This window comes from Sus scrofa, chromosome 3 (assembly GCF_054392235.1).
Source record: "Sus scrofa isolate SSC_HxYL_T2T_F1_AM1 chromosome 3, Sscrofa_HxYL_maternal_Yorkshire_Landrace_v2.0, whole genome shotgun sequence".
NCBI classification, from domain to species: Eukaryota; Metazoa; Chordata; class Mammalia; order Artiodactyla; family Suidae; genus Sus; species Sus scrofa.
Window position 1 is genome coordinate 5,858,354 of NC_139385.1, and position 21,843 is coordinate 5,880,196.

The following is a 21,843-nucleotide window of genomic DNA, read 5'->3' on the forward strand; positions in this document are numbered from 1 at the left end:
CTGGGAGCCTCCATATACCACGAGTACAGCCCTAAAAAGACCAAAAAAAAACAAAAAACAAAAACAAAAAGAGAGAAAAAAGAATCCAACTGCAGTGGCTTGGGGTTGCTGCAGAGACACGTATTCGATCCCCGGTCTAGGAACTTCCATATGCCGAAGGTGTGGCGGTTAAAAAACACTATCAGGAGTTCCCGTCGTGGCGCAGTGGTTAACGAATCCGACTAGGAACCATGAGGTTGCGGGTTCGGGCCCTGCCCTTGCTCAGTGGGTTAATGATCCGGCGTTGCTGTGAGCTGTGGTGTAGGTTGCAGACGCGGCTCGGATCCTGCGTTGCTGTGGCTCTGGTGTAGGCCGGTGGCCATGGCTCCGATTCGACCCCTAGCCTGGGAACCTCCACATGCCGCGGGAGCGGCCCAAGAAATAGCAAAAAGACAAAAAAAAAAAAAAAAAAAAAAAAAAAAACACTATCAAATAAAACTGTGATTTAAGGCATTTTGGAGGCTTTTTGAGGAGTCTAAAGAGTAGTTAGTTCTCTTTTTGTTTCTGTTTTTACCATTTGGGGCTGTGACCTCTCCTTACTTATAAGAGCCTGAAGGAAAAAACTGATGCCTTATTTCTTGTCAGTCATACAATTTTTCGAGTAAAACTCTTGTAGAGAAGTGATTAGCTAATGGAATTCCTGATCTGTTCAATAGCAAAGTATATATGCCAAATTTTTTTAATGCTAAACTACCTTTGAAAGCATTTGTAGCCTTCTCCCCTCTCGCTTTTTAATATGTTTATCTTGATAATGATAACTTACACTAAGAAAGTGCAGAATTTGTTTTAAAAAGCCTGGATATTTTTGTCAGCTTGAGTTAACATGAGTAACTCCTGAAAAATCTCAAGGCATTTGTGACTGGAGCTTATTCCAAGTTGATTAAAGTTGACTTAGAAGGAAACCACAAACAATGAAAAGGCAGCCTACAGACCGAGAGGAAATATTTGCAAATGATGCAGCTGACGAGGGCTTAATCTCCAAAATATACAAATAGCTCCTACAATTCAATAACAAAGTAATAACCTGGTTGAAAAATGAGAAGAAAACCTAAACAGATATTTCTCCAAAGATGACATAGTGGTAGCTAATAGGCACATGCAGAGATGCTCATCGTCACTATTTATTAGAGAAATTTCTCCAAAGATGACATACAGGTAGCTAATAGGCACATGCAGAGATGCTCATCGTCACTATTTATTAGAGAAATTTCTCCAAAGATGACATACAGGTAGCTAATAGGCACATGCAGAGATGCTCATCGTCACTATTTATTAGAGAAATTTCTCCAAAGATGACATACAGGTAGCTAATAGGCACATGCAGAGATGCTCATCGTCACTATTTATTAGAGAAATGCAACTCAAAATTGCAATGAAGTTCTACCTCAAACCGGTCAGAGTGGCCATCATTAAGAAGTCTGCAAATAGGGGAGTTCCTGTTGTGACTCAGTGGAAACGAACCTGACTGGCATCCATGAGGATGTGGATTCAATACCTGGCCTCGCTTGGTGGGTTAAGGATCTGGCGTTGCTGTGAGCTGTGGTGTAGGTCGCAGATGCAGCTCAGATCCCACATTGCGGTGGCTGTGACCAGCAGCTGCAGCTCTGATTCGACCCCCTGGCTTGGGAACCTCCATATGCTGCAGGTGCAGCCCTGAAAAAAAAAAAGTCTATAAACAATAATTTGCTGGAGAAGGTGTGGAGAAAAGGGAACCCTCTCACAACTGTTGGTGGGCATGTAAATCGTCGCAGCCACTGTGACATGAAAACAGTATGGAGGATCCTCAGAAAACTAAACATAAAGTTGCCAGCAGTTCCACTCCTGGGCAGTAGAAAACTGACAGGTAAACCAGCTATAGTGGGAAAAATAAAAATCATTAAAAGTTTTTCAGGAGTTCCTGTGGTGGCACAGTGGTTAACGAATCAGACCATGAGGTTGCGGGTTTGATGCCTTCGCTTGCTCAGTGGGTTGAGGATCTGGCGTTGCCGTGAGCTGTGGTGTAGGTCGCAGACACGGCTCGGATCTGGCGTGGCTGTGGCTGTGGTGTAGGCTGGTGGTTACAGCTCTGATTCGACCCCTAGCCTGGGAACCTCCGTATGCCGTGGGAGTGGCCCAAGAAAAGGCAAAAAGACCAAAAAAATTAAAAAATTGTTTTACTTTAAAGGTGACTTTGGTGTCATTGGTAACTTTCACTGATGGGTGACTCAGTGAAGAGTTTCGTTTTCAACTTCAGTGTGACCCTCCCTTTCACAGGGAGATAATACATGTTGGTTGTGGAACTTTGGGAAGACACAGAAAAGTGCAAAGAAGGCGTCCATGACCCTGTACGCGAAAGAAACGACTCTGTGCCACTGCCCCTTGTCCTGGGACAGCAGTGGGCACACACACTGAAGACGATGACACTCCTTGTCCAGTTAGGCCTGTTGCTTGATGAGGGCCCTCTGAGCCAAGCTTAGTTTCACTGAGTTTTCTAAAAGTTTATACTGCAATTTGGATTTTTCTTAATACCTGCTCGTCATTGTAACAGTGTTGTTCTCCCCTTACTTTTTCAGGAGTTGGTGACGAAATACTCTCAGCAGATGGTGAAAGGAATGTTACAGCTGCTTTCAAATTGCCCGGCAGAAACCGCGCACCTGCGAAAGGAGCTTCTCATCGCCGCCAAGCACATCCTCACCACCGAGCTGCGAAACCGTACGGCTGCCTTCCTTGCCTTTGCACAGGGCCTCGGGCGTATTTTTCCCCTTGATCTGCCTTTCCCTCCCCGCCGCCTCTGTCCGTCTCCCTCCCTCCTCACCTGCTCCTCTCCTCTCTCTCTGTCTCCCACTGGTTTTTGTCTGCCCCCAGGGTTCTCCCTTTATCTTCTGGGCGGTTTCCCAATTAATGTCATCAACTCCTCAGCACAGTTCAGTCTGAGCCCCTCTTGGTCCTCGTCCGCCTTCTGACTGCAGGCCTTTTGACATTGCAAATAGCCATTTCCCTTCTGCCTTACAACCAGCAATCCTTAAAAGATGAGAAGAAAACAGTGTTTTCTCTCTCCGTGCTGTGAAAACAATGGAAGCACTTGAAGTAGAAGGTTTTAAAATCTCTTTCCTGAAGTGACTTGTGTCTCGAGTACCATTCTGAGGTTGACTTTTGGTGTTCCTGCCATTTGATGATGATAATAATGATTTTGGGGGTGCCCTGGGGAGCCGTGTATCAGGTTTCGGCTTGATGAAGTACAGAGAGATTGAAAACCTTTCTCATTTTTATCAAGTAACTTCTGATCCTTCCCATACTTCCAGGCCCTCTTTTGAGGCCGTATAGCTTGGTTTCAGTCTTGTTAACCCCCCAAAGATGAGCAGGTTTCCAGGATGCTACTCTCTAAGGCTTGATCACGTTAGACTTGTTGAATTCAGCTTTTAGAGGATGAATTGCTGCTGTTTTTTTTTTTTTTTCTTTTTGTTTTTTTGTCTTTTGTTTGTTTGTTTGTTTGTTTGGTTTTTTTGGCTATTTCTTGGGCTGCTCCCGCGGCATATGGAGATTCCCAGGCTAGGGGTCTAATCGGAGCTGCAGCCACCGGCCTACGCCAGAGCCACAGCAACTCGGGATCCGAGCTGCGTCTGCAACCTACACCACAGCTCACAGCAACGTTGGATCGCCAACCCACTGAGCAAGGGCAGGGACCGAACCTGCAACCCCATGGTTCCTAGTCGGATTCGTTAACCACTGCGCCACGACAGGAACTCCTGCTTTTTTTTTTAATAGGATACTTTATTTTGAAGCCCACAAATATTTTCTTGACTTAGGTAACATCATGACATCTCAAAAACTTTTTAGTGAAAGAAACATTTAAAGAATCAAGTTAAATGTTATCCGTATTGTTATAAAATACAGAAAAATGTGTGTGTTGTTAAAATTTACACATCTACCAAATGTTAGTGAAAAACATTTAAGTGAACACAAAAGCGCAGGTTCTCTTAGGCTTACTTTTTTGGCATCTGAAATGATAGCAAATGGTAGCCCATTGTGCTAGTGCTGAGCAGAGCACTGGTTGGGAAGAACCTGACTGGGTAACAGATGTACCCGTTTCCCTAGAGTGAGTCTGGGTCACGAAGGCGATCTAGAAGCTGGCACCTTGCACCTCAAGTTCTGACCCTCTCTTTGCATGCTTCGCTCCTCACCTGGCTGGCCCTCCTTTGCATCTCTGCCTCCTTCCTCTTGGCCGCCTCACCGTGGGCAGCCTGGGCACGTCCCCACCCCTGACCCCGGAGGGGCTGCTCCCGGCCGCCTGGCTGTGGGAGGTACCCCGGCTGTGCCCGCATCTCTCCAGAGTGTGTATGGCTTTAAAGCTTTGGCCTCAGTAGCTATCTGCTGGCAAAGAATGTGCATTTGCTGTACTGTTGTCGCCCTGTGTGTGCGTCCTCAGAACCGTCCGCTGTCCCTGAGTAGAGACCGGTTGGTCCCCAACTCAGGTTCTCAGGCTGCAGGAGACCAGGGAGGACGTTTGATGATGGGTCTGCCTGTGGGGTTAGAGGGATGGAGGAGCCCCCATGAGTTCTAGTCAGCCTCATCCAGAGAGCTGGGACCGGTGTCTGCGAGAGCAGGAAAATAGCCCGCCCAGACCTGTGTAATTTCCAGGGAGAGTAGTCTTCTTTCTTCATGATGACTAGCCGCAACGTCCTTGAGAATGCCGACTTCAGGAGTAATGTGATGGATAAAGAGGCGCTTAGGGCATACTTGCCCCTTGGGGGGATGGCGCCAGCTTTTAGGGGTGTTGGAAGGCACCTCCCATGAAGCACTTGGGGGGGGGGTTCCCTGCCAGGAGCTCGAGGCTCACGGTTTCTTCTCTTACTTTCCAACACTGAATGTGATCCCAGCCACATCTCTGACAGCATGTGGCTGGTGTGGCCCAGCAAAGCCAGCATCTTCGACTAAAATAGCACATGTGGGAGTTCCCATTGTGGTGCAGCAGAAACGAATCTGACTCGTATCCGTGAAGATTTGGGTTCGATCCCTAGCCTCCTTCAGTGGTTTAAGGACCCGGCCTTGGCTGTGAGCTGTGGCATAGATCGCAGATGCGGCTCGGATCCCGCGTTGCTGTGGCTGTGGGGTAGGCTGGCAGCTGCAGCTCCTATTCGACCCCTAGCCTGGGAACTTCCACATGCCGCAGGGATGACCCTAAAAAAAAATACATAAATGAAAAGAAAACAGTGCATGTGCCTCTCCTCCCACCTTGTCCCAAATCTGGGTTGCTGGTTGATGCACACCGGCCCTGCTGAAGGTACTGTTACATGGCTTACTGCATACTTGGTGTGGTTGGTGATACCTGCCCTGGGTATTTGTGTTCCAGAGTTCATTCCTTGCATGGACAAGCTGTTTGATGAATCCATACTCATTGGCTCAGGATATACTGCTCGAGAGACTCTCAGGTATGACAGTAAACCTGTGATATCTTGTCTGTTACATGCAGGGGCCAGCGGATCCTGGCGCTTGTTGTGAAAGCATTTGAGCACGCATGGGCTGTTGGGCCTCTCCTCTCCCGTCGTACTTAAAATTATAGCTGTAGAAACACCTTAGGTTGCTTTCTGTGCCTCAGCTTAATCAGAGTAGTCATCTTGATTTAAATTGTAGGTAGAGCTATCCAACTAGCATTAGTATTTTTGCTACCTGTGTAGTAAATGCATCTTTTTATTAAAAAAAAGAAGAGTATTTGATGACCAACCACCTAGGAAGAAAAGGAGAGAAAAACCTTTTGTTCCCACACAGGGAGATCAAGTAACATGGTTAATATTTTGTTCTCTTTCCTTCTAGGCTTTATTTCTTAAACTTTTTATGAAATACAGTTTTAATCATATTTATTATTTCTAAAGGAGATGATTGATTTTTAATCATCCTTTATAATGTAAAATGAATCAACTGTAATTTTTTGGTTCTAATAAATATGACAGATCTTCTGAAAAATATGCAGAATATCCTGGACACAGTATATAGACTGTTCACTGTGTTTTCTGTATAAAATACTGTTGTAAAATATTAAGATATTCTTCATAACTTGAGGTTGAGCCTGTCTAAGTGGATGTTAGGCTGAAAAGCCCTCTGATGAATTTTTTTTTTTTTTTTTGGCCATGGCAGTGGCATGTGCAAGTTCCCCTCCCAGGGATCAAACCCGTGCAACAGCAGCAACCCACTGCCCTGGCAGTGTCAGGTCCTCAACCGGCTCTGCCACAAGGGAACTCCCTCTGATTCTTTCGCCCTCAGACAAAACCCAGACTCTTGACCACGTTGCAGGAGCCCCATGGGGTCTGGCCCTGCTCTCCCCACCCAACCTGCTGCCACCACGAGGGCCTTGGCTGCTCTGTGCAGTTGCCACTCAGGCCTTGACCTTCCTGTTTCCTCCCGCCTGGAAATTTCCCTGGCTTTTCACCTCTGGTCCCTTTTTGTCCCTGAGGTTTCAGAGTCAGTGTCACTCAGAGGGCCTTCTCTGGCCCCCTGAGAGCAGTGCCTGCACTAGTCTTTCTCCCTGCGCTGTTTTCACCTCTTCCATAGCACGTGAACCTTGCGCAGTTGACTTCTTGACTTGTGTGTTTCCCTTCTGTCAGTGAGCTTCCTGGACACAGGGGCACCGTGGCAGCCCTGGTGCCCAGCCCAGTGTCTGGCGCGTGGCAGCTGTCCGGATGTATAGTGAGTAGAGGTGCTGGATGGCCCAGCAGTGTTGCTGCAGCTCTATAAAGTATACAGTATACAGCATATAAGGTATTAGTTGATACCACAGACTGTTGATCTTTGAGCAATAGTTTCTTTTTTTTCTTTCTGTCTTTTCTAGGGCCACACCCACGGCATATGGAGCTTCCCAGGCTAGGGGTCTAATTGGAGCTGTAGCCGCTGGCCTATACCATAGCCTCAGCAACGTAGGAATCAAGCCATGTCTGCGACCTACACGACAGCTCATGGCAATGCCAGATCCTTAACCCATTGAGCAAGGCCAGGAATCGAACCCGCATTCTCATGGTTCCCAGTCGGATTCGTTAACCCCTGAGCCACGACGGGAATTCTGACCTTTGAGCACTAGCACCCACTCAGTGCATGCTCAAGCTGGTGGTCCTTTCTGCTCAGGGTGACTAGATGGGCCAGTATGTAAACATGACATGAAGCAACCAAGACTAGACTTGAGCCTTTTTTTTTTTTTTTTGACTTTTGCCATTTCTTGGGCCGCTCCCGCGGCATCTGGAGTTTCCCAGGCTAGGGGTTGAATCGGAGCTGTGGCTGCCGGCCTACACCAGAGCCACAACAACGCAGGATCCGAGCCACATCTGTGACCTACACCACAGCTCACGGCAACGCCGGATCCTTAACCCACTGAGCAAGGCCAGGGATAGAACCTGCAACCTCATGGTTCCTAGTCGGATTCGTTAACCACTGAGTCACGACAGGAACTCCTACACTTGAGCCTTTTATTCGTGTATCTGGGAGGAAGTAATAGGGGAACCTGGGACCATATAAAATGTGCTCCAGGGAGTTCCCGTTGTGGCGCAGCAGAAACGAATCCAACTAGTATCCATGAGGACAGGTTCAATCCCTGGCCTTGCTCAGTGGGTTGAGGATCTGGTGTTGCTTTGAGCTGTGGTGTAGGTCGAAGACGGGGCTCGGATCCTGCGTTGCTGTGGCTGTGGTGTCGGCCGGCGGCTACAGTTCCAATTGGACCTCTAGCCTGGGAATCTCCATGTGCCTCGGTTACAGCCCTAAAAAACAAAAACAAAAAACAACAAAAAAATGTGCTCTAAAGGAACCGTCCCACTGGCGGTGTTCCTGCGGCCGGCAGTGGCGGAGATGGCGGCTGCAGACAGGCCCACGGCAACGCTGAGACGGTCTCTCCCCGCAGGCCCCTCGCCTACAGCACGCTGGCGGACCTCGTGCACCACGTCCGTCAGCACCTGCCCCTCAGCGACCTCTCCCTCGCCGTCCAGCTCTTTGCTAAGAACATCGACGATGAGTCCCTGCCCAGCAGCATCCAGACCATGTCCTGCAAGCTCCTGCTGAACCTGGTGGACTGCATCCGCTCCAAGAGCGAGCAGGAGAGCGGCAACGGGAGAGACGTGCTGATGCGGATGCTGGAGGTAGCGCCCCTGCGCCCTCACCCCCGACACTGCTAACCCGCTAGAGGGCTTTCCTGGCAGCGCCGGGACTGTGCGATCACCAGGCTCGATCTCAGGAGCTTAGACCCACCCGGGTTCCAATCCCAACCCTCCCATCTCTTAGCCAAGGCTCCTTTGGCGAGTCACTTACTGCTCTGCGCTGGTCTGCTCGTCTTGGAGTCAGGGATGGTCACAGTGTCTGTCTGTGAGAGGCGGGGAGACCTTAGCAAGTTGGGGGGTAATCACCAAGAGCTGTTTTCTGGGACATGGCGTAGCAAAGTGCAGAGTGACCTGTACACATCTCTGGAGAGACGCCCAGTGGGTGCCTGGGTCAGGGGTGGAGTGTAATTCCCGCGGGCAGTCTGCTGAGGTGTGGATCGCGGCGTGGCCCCAGGTCTCAGACAGACCTGGCGGCCAGGCCAGTCACCAGCCCTCCTGAGCTGACCCTGGGCCGGTGAGACGGAGACGGTGGTCCTGCGCAAAAGCAGACTGAGCTTGAGTGGTGTCGGAGAGGTGGCCTTCCTGTCTTCTGAAAGGCCTGTTGGCCTGTTGAAGAGGAATGATTTTTTTGTCTGCCCTCCCTCTCCTCTCTCTCTCTTCCCGACAGGTTTTTGTTCTCAAATTCCACACCATTGCACGGTACCAGCTCTCTGCCATTTTTAAGAAGTGCAAGCCTCAGTCGGAACTGGGAGCCGTGGAAGCAGCGCTGCCCGGGGTCCCCGCGGCCCCTGCGGCTCCGGGCCCCGCCCCTTCCCCCGCCCCGGTTCCCGCCCCCGCCCCGCCCCCGCCCCCCACCCCCGCCCCCCCGGTGACCCCAGCGCCCGTGCCTCCCTTCGAGAAGCAAGGCGAGAAGGATAAGGAGGACAAGCAGACCTTCCAGGTCACAGACTGCCGGAGCTTGGTCAAGACCTTGGTCTGCGGCGTCAAGACAATCACGTGGGGCATCACGTCGTGTAAAGCGCCCGGTGGTAATCCCTCTTGCGGTGCCTAGCCCAGTCATGCTTTTCGTGGAGTGGGTTTGGTTGCAGTTAACTTACTGTGCTGTCTCTTTTCCAGAAGCTCAGTTCATTCCTAATAAGCAGCTGCAGCCCAAAGAGACTCAGATTTACATAAAACTTGTGAAATATGCAATGCAGGCTTTAGATATTTATCAGGTAAGGCAGTGTCCTCACACCAGGCTTCTTCGTGTGGAAACCACCTCTTGGAATTAGCGGTGCTCATGACGGGCGGGGTCTTGAAGGGTCGCCTGCTCTTGGGATGGTCTGCAGGGTTTATACACCCAGGTGTGCTCTTGTTTGTAGCATAGGGTTGTATTGTGAGAATTCTAAACAAGTCTCAGTGTGTTTTGAGGGAAGGTGGTATAGAGGGAGTGCAACAGAAACAAGATGTGATTTTACCAAATTGTTTACTGTTTTGAACACCTAGCAGAGGTTGGTTTTCTTTTTTTTGTCTTTTGTCCTTTTAGGGCCGCACCCGTGGCATATGGAGGTTCCCAGGTTAGGGGTCCAATTGGAGCTGTAGCTGCCGGCCGACACCACAGCCACAGCAACCCAGGATCTGAGCTGCATCTGCCACCTACACCACAGCGCACGGCAACGCCGGATCCTTAACCCACTGGGCAGGGCCGGGGATTAAACCCGCAACCTCATGGTTCCTAGTGGGATGTGCTAACCACTGAGCCAAAACGGGAACTCCCTTGTTTTTAGTTTTGTAAAATTACAGTGAGAATAGAGAATGTAAGTGGGGGCAGGGGACGTTTGTTAGCTAATTCAAGATGGACAGCTGATCTGAGGACGTGCTGGATGCGCGTTCGGCAGCGTTGAGGAATACAGGCAGGTCCCTGGCGTGTTCCCCCCTGGCCAGGTCCAGATCGCAGGAAATGGGCAGACCTACATTCGCGTCGCAAACTGCCAGACTGTTCGAATGAAGGAAGAGAAGGAGGTGCTGGAGCACTTTGCCGGCGTCTTCACCATGATGAACCCCTTGACATTTAAGGAAATTTTCCAAACTACAGTCCCTTACATGGTGGAAAGAATCTCGAAAAACTACGCACTTCAGGTGTGAAACTCCTTTTTTTTGCATTCTTACCGCATTCGTTTTAAACTTGTGTGTGTGTGGAATAGTTGGTATTCCTTTTATTTTCTAAGTAAGATGCCTAAGGGTCGTGCTTGTGGAGCAAAATTTAGAGAAGTATGAGGCGTAGTAAAGAAAGACTTTTTTCAAAAGCTCAAGATGCTTTGTGCCACTGCTTTCATGGTGGAAACTAGGTCTGTGTTAGATGTAGGTTCCTGGTGCCTGATGGAGAGGAGGAAATGAGCGGTTTACGTTCCACTTGGTGCTCAGGGAATCTGTCTCACTTTCACTTTTTTCCTTTGTGGGATGATTAATTTCTTGGGGTGGCTGATACAGATTTGATTTTTGTCATCGTGGGAAGTACACGTTACTTTTTCTTAAAGCCACTTTGCGGGAAGGATTACTTTCATCATAGGCCATTCTTGTTTGGACAGATTGTTGCCAATTCCTTCTTGGCAAATCCTACTACCTCTGCTCTGTTTGCTACGATTCTGGTGGAGTATCTCCTAGACCGCCTGCCGGAAATGGGCTCCAACGTGGAGCTCTCCAACCTGTACCTCAAGCTGTTCAAGTTGGTCTTTGGCTCCGTCTCCCTCTTTGCAGCTGAAAACGAGCAGATGCTAAAGGTAAACTCTTGGAAGATCCGTGCCATGCTGTGGGTTTGGGTCTGTTGTTGTTGCTTTTTAATTCGTTTCATTTTGAACAGAAACTGGATGGGTTCTTTTGATATATTTGTAAGTACTGAAATATTGAATTAATAAATATTTACAGCAAACTTGGGCCAAGTGTGAAAAACATTTCATGTATTTCTAAAGCAGAGCTTAACTTGCTTGTCTGCTGGTCTGTAATGAACACTTCGGAAGTCTTGCGACATGCAGGGGGCGGTCATTAGTCTTACCACCACTGATTCTGTTGTGCGGCCCCCACAAGTAAGGTAGGAGCATGTTGCCGTTCACTGTAGCGGCTTGGGTCACCGCTGTGGCGTGGGTTCAGTCCCTGGCCCGGGAACTTCCACACGCTGTGGGCGTGGCCAAAAAAAAAAGGGCACACCTAGGAGGAGTGTGTCTGCTAATGCGCTTGTGTAGTTGCCTAATCCTGTGGTATGATTTTATCTCCTCAGTTACTTGGTTCTAGCAAGCGGCGGAAACCTGTGCATGATTACGTCACCCACTAAAGGCAGCAGACGGTGGCACAAAAGCCTTAGAACAATTCTCGAGTTCCTTTTGCCGCTCAGTGGGTTAAGAACCTGACATGATATCCACGAGGATGTGGGTTTGGGTGGCTCGGACCCTGTGGCCGTGGTGTAGGCTGGCAGCTGCAGCTCAGATTTGACCTCTAGCCTGGGATCTCCCATATGCTGCAGTTGCGGTCGTAAAAAGGAAAAAAATAAATAGAAATAAGAAATTCCCTTCCGCTCGGGGCAGAATAGTTTAATTTCTATAGACGTTTGCGTATTATTGTCGGGTGTGTCTGAAGAGCAGTGTTGCCCAGTCCCTTTTTTCCTGACGTAAATATGTGTATGGTGATAGAAAGAATCAGTAATTTGTGACGATTTCCTCCCCATTTTTTTCAGTTAACAATCTTTTTACTTATTTATTTTTTTTAGGGCCGCACCCTCAGGATAGGGAGGTTCCCAAGCTAGGAGTCAAATTGGAGCTGCAGCTGCTGGCTCACGCCACAGCCACAACAACGCAGGATGCGAGCCATGTCTGTGACCTACACCACAGCTCATGGCAACGCCAGATCCTTAACCCACTGAGCAAGGCCAGGGATCGAACTCGGGTCCTTATGGATACTAGTGGAGTTCGTTAACCACTGAGCCGCGACGGGAACTCCTAAGTTCAGTCTTTCCCAAGCTAGACAGTTGCATCTGTCCCAAGTAACGGAAATTAGAATATCTATAAGAAAATCTGTAGGTAGGAAGATTTAGCTTGGGTAACAGCAAACATTTTAATACTTTTCGGGTAGCTGATATCTTGATGTAGGACCATGTTTTCCGAGTAGCAGTGTGTCTTGTTTTTGTTTTTGCTTTTTAGGGCCACACCCTCAGCATTTGGAGATTCCCAGGCTAGGGGGTCAAATCAGAGCTGCAGCTGCTGTGCTGTGCTACAGCCACAGCAACGCTGTATCCGAGCCGCATCTTCGACCTACACCACAGCTCAAGACAACACTGGATCCTTGACCCACTGAGCAAGGTCAGGGATTGAACCCCTGTCTTCATGGATACTAATCGGGTTCGTTAACCACTGAGCCATTACGGGAATTCCTGGTTAACAATCTTAACATCACTTGTGTGTTACTATAAAAGGGAAATATGCAATTTTTTAAAAGATAAAAAATACTTAATTGTAGTCTTGCTCCTCATAAATCAGTATCTTCAAATAATTCAGTTTTTGCCAACATTAGGGATAGTTGTGTAGACTAGGCACTACCAAAAAACAGTAAAATCCAATAGATTAGACAAACCTCTTGGTAGGATATTGGAATATTGTTCAGGAAAGATACTGAACAATTTCATAGAATGTTTAGTCTGGATACGAATACAGATAGTTGACTTATCTGTAAAAGAACTACTCGTGTACAGTAAGAGATTAGTAACTATCAGTGATTATGCAGACAGTTTATCATTCACAGTTCCCTTTATATACACCTGCAAGACAAACTCATGTCAGACGTAACCTCTCGTGCATCAAAACTAGGACTTGAAGTCTAAGATAAAAAACTAATCTCTCTCAAAATGTTGATTAAAGTTACTATAAGCTAATAAAGTGCTTTTTTTTTATTAAAGAAGCACTCGTATGAACATACTCTATCATTCTCTCAAATGCCTTTTGAGGCACTTCCAAACTTTGCTTGTGCAGTATTTGATTGGTGGTGATATTTGCGTTTCTTTAGGTTGCCTTTTGCATTTGGAGGGTTAGGAAGCAGGTGTCTTTCGTCTGTTGGGCTCTTTGGTCTGTTCGAAAGGGGTGCCTGTTCCCAAGAACCACAGAGCTCATGTGCCCTCCATTCCTGCTGCAGAGGCTTCGTAGCATCGCGTGCCCATGGAGCAGGGGAGAACCTATTAGATGCTTCTTTCACAGCCAAACTGCTAGAAACCAACGAGTATTTCAAGGGAATTAATTTAAGTCAAGTGAAGATTGGAAAGTTATTACCTTCCATTCCTATGTTCTTACAGCGAAACCTCCTCATTGCAAACCTGTTAACCTGCCTTTTCTCCGTCCTGCAGCCTCATCTGCACAAGATCGTGAACAGTTCAATGGAGCTCGCCCAGACTGCCAAAGAACCCTACAACTATTTCCTGCTGCTCCGAGCCCTGTTCCGCTCCATCGGGGGAGGTAGCCACGATCTCCTGTATCAGGAATTTTTGCCTCTCCTGCCAAACCTCCTGCAAGGTCAGGGCAGTGATTTTGGTTGCCCTTTAGTCTTGTGCACGCGCCTGGGCCTGGCTGCTCTTGGTGTTTGGGGGTCGTCCTCCGCACCCGGCGAAGGTCATGGTGGCGGGATGTACGTGTGTGTGTGTGTGTGTGTCTGTCTGTCTGTCTGTCTGAGCCCCACTCTCCGTAAAGGCAGTGCATCTCGAAAGGGGTGGATTCTTCTCCCCTCTCAGAGTTGAGTGGGAGTTGGAAGGTTTTAGTTTATCCCAGTTAGAACTTAGCTGAGTTTTTGTGGCATTTGGTGAGAACATCGAAGAAGTGTTTCTAGTGGTTTAGGATGATCAGGGATCCTCGATTGAAAGAATGAGAACGGGAAGGGAAAAAGCAAGTTATCAAGCTGATGTAAGCTTTGTGTAAAATACTTAAAAATATGTTTATCATCTTTAGTTGCTAACTTGCATCAGTAAGATTCTGGTATTCCTGTGTAAGTAGAAATGCTTTCAAGGTGTACAGCTGAAGGGGGTCTTGAGTCCAGTGAAGGGTTACAGGTGTGAACTGATGAGAAACACAATCCTAGGAATTTTTTTAGGCTAAGAAGGGTGAGCTCTTGGCAAGGGGTTAAATCTTCTGCAGTATTTTCTTTATGAATTCTTTAAAGAGAAGCCACTTTCAGTGTAGTATATACCTAGGAGGCAGCTGGGATGTGTTGGCTGGGATGTGTTGGCTGTAACAGGTCCCTGAGTCCCCCGTGGCCCATTGGCTCTCGTCTGCAGGGGACCCTGTCTCCAGTCTTGCCCAGCCTGCGCCCTCTGCTCCGATCAGTCTGATTCCCCCTCCTGCACTCTTCGCAGCCGTCCTCCTCCCGGCCGGGCTGTGTTCCAGGGGGTGCTCTCTGGGGACCTGAGCCTCGCCGCCCTCCTCCACCTGTTCCTCTGCTTCTGAATCCCGTGCAGCTGCTCTCTGGTGCCTTCCCTGCTAGCCCCCTCTTCAGCCTTCGGCACCTGGGACGCACCTTGTTTTGGGGCTGCTGTTACTTGGTTTTCTCTTTACAGGTGGTCTCCAGGGTTCTTGGGCAGGCCCCCATCTGACCTGTCTTAGGGGGTCAGTACATACTTGGTTAGGGAGGACAGGTCCCTCTCTGTTTATGAAAACCAAACGTGGGTTTCCTAACACAGTGTTCGTTTGGGAGCATAGCCATCAACTGTGGTTTACTGGAAGCCTGGTAAGACATGTCAGGTGGTCAACCTCAAACTTGAGATAAACACATCCCGTTGGAGTCTGACTCGAGATTGGGCTTCGTGATAGAGGCACGTGATTTGCCCACACATGTATGTTGTAATATCATATATAATGTCATTGTGTGATACATAACATGATAATGTTAACGTCCTTAAGAGTCATCTGATCGCAGTGGCTGTAACGAGATCGCCCTCGAGTACACGCGGGCTGCTGTGGTCACTGTGGAAGCAGGAGGCAGAGAGGTGCAGTCAGAGTCCCTTGAGCTGCCCCAGTAACGACGAGGGCTCGAAGGTCTCCCTCCTTCCGGGAGACGTCTGTTTTAAAAAGCGGGCCGGTTGCTCTGCCCCGTTAGCTTTGGCATGTGTCTAGGGCGGACCTTCCTCTGACGGCCCCAAACCTGTGTGCAGGGCTGAACATGCTGCAGAGCGGCCTGCACAAGCAGCACATGAAGGACCTCTTCGTGGAGCTGTGTCTCACGGTGCCCGTGCGGCTGAGCTCGCTCCTGCCCTATCTGCCCATGTTGATGGACCCCTTGGTGTCGGCTCTCAACGGCTCTCAGACGTTGGTCAGCCAAGGCCTGAGGACGCTGGAGTTGTGTGTGGACAACCTGCAGCCCGATTTCCTCTATGACCACATCCAGCCCGTGCGCGCCGAGCTCATGCAGGTAAGTCTGCGGCGGAGGGCGCCAGGGGCTGGAGTGACGAGCTTTTACTGAGGCTTGTAGGCTGCAGTTTCAGGAGGGACGAGCCGGAGTGGCTTTCTGCCGGCCTGGTGAGTCTTCTGGCCTGTGACACTGCAAATCTCAAGTGACTGGAGCAGTGTCACGTTCTCGTGAAGTTGATGGTGTGTGATGGCGTGCTGCTTGCAGGGGGTCCTCTCTCGACCCCAGAGAGATCTTGAGTTTCCCAGTAAGGAGATGCAGATTCGTACGGGAAGCAGAGCCGTCCGGCCGCCCCAAGGGAAACAGCAGATGAGAAACGAGGCGGTTTTACAAACCATTTTACATGTTCTGGTTGTTAGAGCTCAGTGTCCGCTATCAGCTTTTCTCTCCATGTTTTGCTGAAGTTTCTGATCTGTAATGTGGTCGGCGATTGTTGCAGGTCTGGGCTGCCTGTTACTTCCTTATCTGCCCCTTTAGCACAGAGTATTTGGCCCCTGGACGGACGGTAAACAGAGGTTGCCACCTGGACGCGCCTGCCTGTCTTGAAATTGAGATCCTGGGCTCCATCCAGAGGGAAGATGCCTAGGGGTTGGGCCAGACCCTGCAAGTCCGAGGCCAGTCATTCGGAGGCTTGGGTGACTGGAGAGCAGTGCTGGTGGTCTGGAAGGCAGACCGTGGGACCAGCCGAGCCTGGAGGAGCGCTGTGTGGGAAGAGGAGGCGGGGAGGTTCTGGGGCCACCTGCTGTTCTGCGAGGCGGACGGCTCTAGCGAGGTGAGGTCGAGGTTCTTCTTGCTTTAGGGAGACAGTGACCCTGCCTGCGGGGCACGTGGCTCAGTGCCAAAGCCTGCCAGCGGCGGCCCTGTGCGTGTGCCGGGCCGGTGCTGCCCCCCCGGGGAGGTGAGCCCTAGTCCCCTCTCCTGAGGACAGGGGAGCTTAGGGTGGGCCAGGTGGAGGGTACGGAGTCTGCGACTCCATCCCAGCAGTCACGGAGGGGAGGCCCCTGAGGACCTACAGGGGCCTAAGGGAAATTGGGATTTTGCTTTAAAGAACAGTTCTGATACTTAATGTTAACGGTGCTAGTACCTGGCGTTGTTACGCAAGGTGATGTGAGAAAACAGATTTAAATAGTGAGCTGTGGTTATTTTCAGGATGAGGTGAAAAACGTGGGAGGACAGTTTTCTGGAGCAGGCGAGTGCTGCTCTGCTCTGGTCCTCACTGGTTACCAGGTGCACAGGAACTCACTTTCCCTGTAACGCGGGTCTCGCTGTGACCCACCCTCCCTCCGCACCCTCTTCAAACGTGGACGGTCAGGTCTGTGTCGTGTGTGGAGGGTGTAAAGCCGGTAAGAGCAGTGAAAACCTGAGACGGCGCCGTCCAGCGGGGCCAGGGCCCTTCCCAGCAAATTGGGTTTTGCTCTGTGCTCGCCCATGGGTTTGTGTATCTGCGCTTGTGTATCTGCGCGCAGGGTGTATGGTTACGTGTTCTTGCCTTTGGGCTCTGCGCTGTGTGCAACAGAGTTACCACTTCTCTTCCAGGGGCAGGAAGCGCATCTGTATTTAATACATTTGTATTTAATATGTGCGTTTTCTGTGAAGGCACGTGGTTTCTCTGGAAGAATACCCAAGATGGATACTGTTGGTTTCGGGGCGGGGGACGATCGGTGGGGGGGTCGGGGGGCGGAGGTGGGAGGAGGAGTTCCCGCTGTGGAGCCTTGGGTAACTTCTGAGCTCTGCCTGGGAACCCCGTGCCTGCATTGCCTCAGAAGGGTTGAATGGTGCACGGTGGTTTTCAGGCTTTGTGGCGCACGTTACGCAACCCTGCTGACAGCATTTCTCACGTGGCCTACCGCGTCCTTGGTAAATTCGGTGGCAGCAACAGGAAGATGCTAAAGGAGTCCCAGAAGCTGCACTATGTCGTGACTGAAGTGCAAGGGCCCAGCATCACAGTGGAGTTCTCTGACTGTAAAGCCTCTCTGCAGCTCCCAATGGAGAAGGTAAGCGTGGGGCGTCTCGGAGTTTCTTCAGGATGCTGTCCGTTTCAGTTAAAGACAGGGAGTTTCTGTGTGAAAGTGTGGAACTAGAGCATGTACTTTTGGGACGAGAATTTCTAACTCAAGACGAACAAGGTTTATTGGGACCCAGCTTGGGTGGCGATGGGTTTCCTCGCCAGGGACCAAGAGAGCTTGCCCAGCACAGCCGGGTCCTTAGTCTCCTTTGATGCCCAGTGGGCTTTAGGTCAGGTGCTATTTATTTATTTACTTATTTATTTTTTGTCTTTTGTCCTTTGAGGGCCGCACCCATGACATACGGAGGTTCCCAGGCTAGGGGTCTAATTGGAACTGCAGACGCCAGCCTATGCCAGAGCCACAGCAACGCAGGACCCGAGCCCCGTCTGTGCCCCTGTGAGCACCGCAGCTCAGGACAACACTGGATCCTTAACCCACTGAGCAAGGCCAGGGATCGAACCTGCAACCTCATGGTTCCTAGTCGGATTGTTTCCGCTGCGCCACGAAGGGAACTCAAGTGTCGTTTAGAGCCCAAGTTCATCCCATTCCTGCCTCAGCCCCATCCCGCCTGAGGACCTGCTTTCCTCCCGTTCTCCATCCAGACTCGGCTCCGTCGCCCACTGCGGGCAGCTCTCTGAGCTCTGTGTTCCCTTTAGAATCGCTGTCTCGGCGTGGAGAATCCAACAGCTGCCCCCAGCGTGTTGCAGAGCGCGCGGCTCCTGCTTGGTCCGTGTTGGGAACTGTCCCCCTTCGCCTTTTTGACTCTGCGGTGCTGCGTCACCCGCTTCAGGCCGCGTGTATTAGTCTGCACGGTCCCCTTCGACCTTCCCCCTTGGTGTTAAACCAGCCTGCTCGCCTCTCTTACCGCTTTTGTCACCACCTCTTCAAAACCCTTGTCTCGCCGTTCGTATAGTAGTGGTGGGCCTTTCCAGAAAGGGTTTTAGAGCGGCCCTGTGCCTGTATCTGAGGGCCTCAGCTGCTCAGTGAGCCAGACGCTGCTGGGATTCCTGGGCTCTGCCCTCTCCTGACCCACAGTAGTGGTTGCTGTGACGTATTTTTTGTAACTAGATTTTCCTGAACACATAGGCGCATGTCCTGCGGGGGCCTTTTCCTGTCGTTGTCTCTCAGTCCCCCGTCTCCCCACCCCCAGCCCTGCCCCATAAAGCACTGTTGCCCTCTCATACCAGTTTCTCATCCAAACCTTCATCCGGACATTTGCCAGTTAGGCACTACTTTCTTCTAAGAAAATACAACTAAAATTCTGTCTCTGTGTTCAAAATTATCATAGGGCAAATCCTGTTCCCACATGTTAGCTAATCTCCTTAAGTTAGGGTTCTCTTTGCTTTAGCCCCGTCAGTGGCAGGTTGGTACGAGAGTGCTAACTAGGATACCTGACTTATACTTGACCTCTGCATAGACTAAGCAGAGCCGGAAAATCCCCTCAGAAGTAATTTTTCCCGTGGAGTTCCCTGGCGGCCTGATGGGTTAAAGATCCGGGGTTGTCATGGCTGTGGCTCAGGTAGCTGCTGAGGTGCAGGTTCAGTCCCTGGCCTGGGAACTTCCTCATGCTGTGAGTGTTGTTTAAAAAAAAAAAAAAACAAAGTGGCGGGGGAGTTCCCGTCATGGCTCAGCGGAAATGAATCTGACTAGCATGCATGAGGATTCAGGTTCAATCCCTGGCCTCACTCAGTGGGTTAAGGATCCATTGTTGCCGTGAGCTATGCTGCAGGTTGCAGATGTGGCTTGGATCTGGCGTTGCTGTGGCTGTGGCATAGGCCATCAGCTACAGCTCTGATTGGACCCCTAGCCTGGGAACCTCCATATGCCTTGGGTGAGGCCCTAAAAAGACAACAAAAAAAAAAAGCAAGCAAGCAATATGATAATAAATATAGCAAAAACCCTTAAAAAGTATACACCCCAAATTAAAAAAACCAATAAAATAAAATAAATAAATAAATAAAAAGGAAAAAAGGGAATAGTTTTCCTGTGAGGTGCCTAAAGGATGGAGAAGCCAGGCTTCCATGGTTCTCCTGGGCCTTCCAGAGACTCCGTGGTGTTTTGTTTGTTTTTCTCCTCCTTGGTGTTCTCGGAGTCCTCTTGTCAGCAGGCAGTGCCTGAGGGGCCGAGGCACACCCTGCAGAGCTGAGGGTGCCAGTAGGGAAGAGGATAACCAGCTCCCCGCACGGCCAGGCCCAGTGCCAGCGTGTTTATGCTTTGGGCAAAATTTCAGTCCTTCCTCTGGGAAGGTAATTGGCTCGTGGGTTACACTGATTCTTAAAAATAGGCCTCTCAGCTGATCCCTACTGGTTTTTTGACGTGGGCGGAACAGCTCAGCCGCGGTGGGAGGATGGGCAGTTGTGTGGTCCCTCAGGAGGTCCTGGGCACAAGGGCGGGCGATGCAGCCAGGAGCCGCGGTCACGCCCGGTGCCGTGGAGCCTGGCCGGGTCTGGAGGGCAGGAGGTTCACTGTCCCTGTCAGCCCCTCGCTGGCTCGTCACGCGGGGCCTGGATAAGTCTTACTTCAGCACGGCGTGGGTCTTTGGTTTATAGGCGGGCAGTTACCATCGAGATCCTAGCGGCTCCAGACTCCAGGTGATAGTTTTGTGTGATGGCTCCTCTCCTGCCTTCCTGGTCAGCCTGATGACTAGGGCCAAAGATGTCTGTGGCTGTGCAGGTTGGCTGGAAACATGAAGTAAACCCTCTTAGCTGTTGAAGAGAGAACTTAGTAAAAGCTTCGGAAAGCCGTCTTGGCCTTTTGAGTTTAGACCACTCAGATTCTGGGTTGATTTCTGGAATTCTGGGTTGATTTCTGGAATTCTGGGTTGATTTCTGGAATCACCCAATTGGTTATTTAAGCATGAAATCAGTCTATTCCATTTCATATTTTCGTTGAAAAATGTGATGTTTGTTTTTTGTTTTTGTTTGTTTGTTTGCCTTTTCTAGGGCCGCTACCACAGCATGTGGAGGTTCCCAGGCTAGGGGTCTAATCAGAGCTGTAGCCGCTGGCCCACGCCACAGCCACAGCAACGTGGGACCTGAGCCACGTCTGCGACCTGCACCACAGCTCACAGTAATGCCGGATCCTTAACCCCCTGAGCAAGGCCAGGGATTGAACCTGCAACCTCATGGTTCTAGTCAGATTTGTTAACCACTGCGCCACGACGGGAACTCCTGAACCGTGTGATGTTGATGTCACACTTGTGTCGCCTTCTCTGGAGGTTTCATTAGGAGAAGACCGTTAGCCTGTCTGCAGGTCCACTTGGGCTTTCTTTAAGAGAGAATACATGTTCAGATCCTTCTGGGTGCTGCACATGCTTGCAGCGAGAGCTTTCCACAATCACGTAACTTGACCACAAGCTACCGTTTTTGTGTTTCTTTGCTGTAGGCCATTGAAACAGCTCTGGACTGCCTGAAAAGTGCAAACACCGAGCCCTACTACCGGAGGCAGGCGTGGGAAGTGATCAAGTGCTTCCTGGTGGCAATGATGAGCCTGGAGGACAATAAGCACGCGCTCTACCAGCTCCTGGCGCACCCTAAGTATGCGGGCAACTTAATTCTTTGCAGAAAATCAGGGGTGGAGGGGGACTCCTCAGATTTTCTTAACGTTACAGGCGTGTTCCTTCAGGTCAGGAGAAAGACATGTTATTTGCCCAGTAATGCCTCTCTTGGCTTTTAGGGAAAATAAATAGAATTCTATCAGTCAGAGTATACCTTTGCTATTGCCGCCTCCGTCAGGGCACAGGTTCAAGAGTCAGGGGCATGCCCTCTTTTCCCTTAGGCTCGAGGTTGCATCCACAGGGCTGACTTAGGGGGTGTGGAAGGGACCTTTGGCTCTTCGCGTCTAGAGTGACCCTTTCGTTCCTCAAGTATTTATCCTGTGGTATCTGTGTCGTGCCCTTACCACTTAGGGCTGAGACCTTTTATATTAGGATCCTTTGTGACAGTGTGTGCGTGTGTCATCTTCTTATGTGGTTAGTTTCAGGGAAGAGGTTTCTCCTTGGTCTTTTCATGTTTCTCATAGCATCAAAGATATGCCGTGTATATAGTTGGTGCTCACTTGTTGAAAGAACACTGGAGAGAGAGCTAAGATAGCCAGGTGCACAGGGAAGTAAGGCAGCATGGGTAAGAGTCTGCAGAGTCAACACGAAGCAGAAATAGATCTGTGCCCACTTGAGACGGGAGGATCCCCGTGGCTCCATAAAAGACCAACTGGAAAGCACTCCAGGAAATGACAAAAACCTATAAAATTGCCCAGGCGGATTCAAGGGGAAAAAAAGCACAAAGAGAATCTTTAGGTAAGAGACACGTCAAAAGAAATTATCAAGAATATGTGCAGAG

The 21,843-nt window shown here is 50.0% G+C and overlaps 1 protein-coding gene across 17 annotated transcripts in view; it reads left to right on the plus strand.

The window, feature by feature from the left end:
• TRRAP (transformation/transcription domain associated protein) overlaps window positions 1–21,843 on the plus strand; it is a 120,044-nt gene that overhangs the window by 22,136 nt on the left and 76,065 nt on the right. For 16 of the 17 annotated variants that reach the window (XM_021086098.2, XM_021086103.2, XM_021086096.2 and 13 more), the window contains exons 12-22: window positions 2,592–2,730; window positions 5,369–5,447; window positions 7,898–8,132; window positions 8,758–9,118; window positions 9,207–9,304; window positions 10,014–10,208; window positions 10,658–10,849; window positions 13,453–13,618; window positions 15,247–15,503; window positions 17,294–17,494; window positions 20,891–21,042. In XM_021086098.2, the coding sequence (XP_020941757.1) occupies window positions 2,592–2,730; window positions 5,369–5,447; window positions 7,898–8,132; window positions 8,758–9,118; window positions 9,207–9,304; window positions 10,014–10,208; window positions 10,658–10,849; window positions 13,453–13,618; window positions 15,247–15,503; window positions 17,294–17,494; window positions 20,891–21,042 (2,075 nt within the window). The remainder of the gene's footprint in view (window positions 1–2,591; window positions 2,731–5,368; window positions 5,448–7,897; window positions 8,133–8,757; window positions 9,119–9,206; window positions 9,305–10,013; window positions 10,209–10,657; window positions 10,850–13,452; window positions 13,619–15,246; window positions 15,504–17,293; window positions 17,495–20,890; window positions 21,043–21,843) is intronic. The other variant, XM_085016434.1, reaches the window with a different exon arrangement.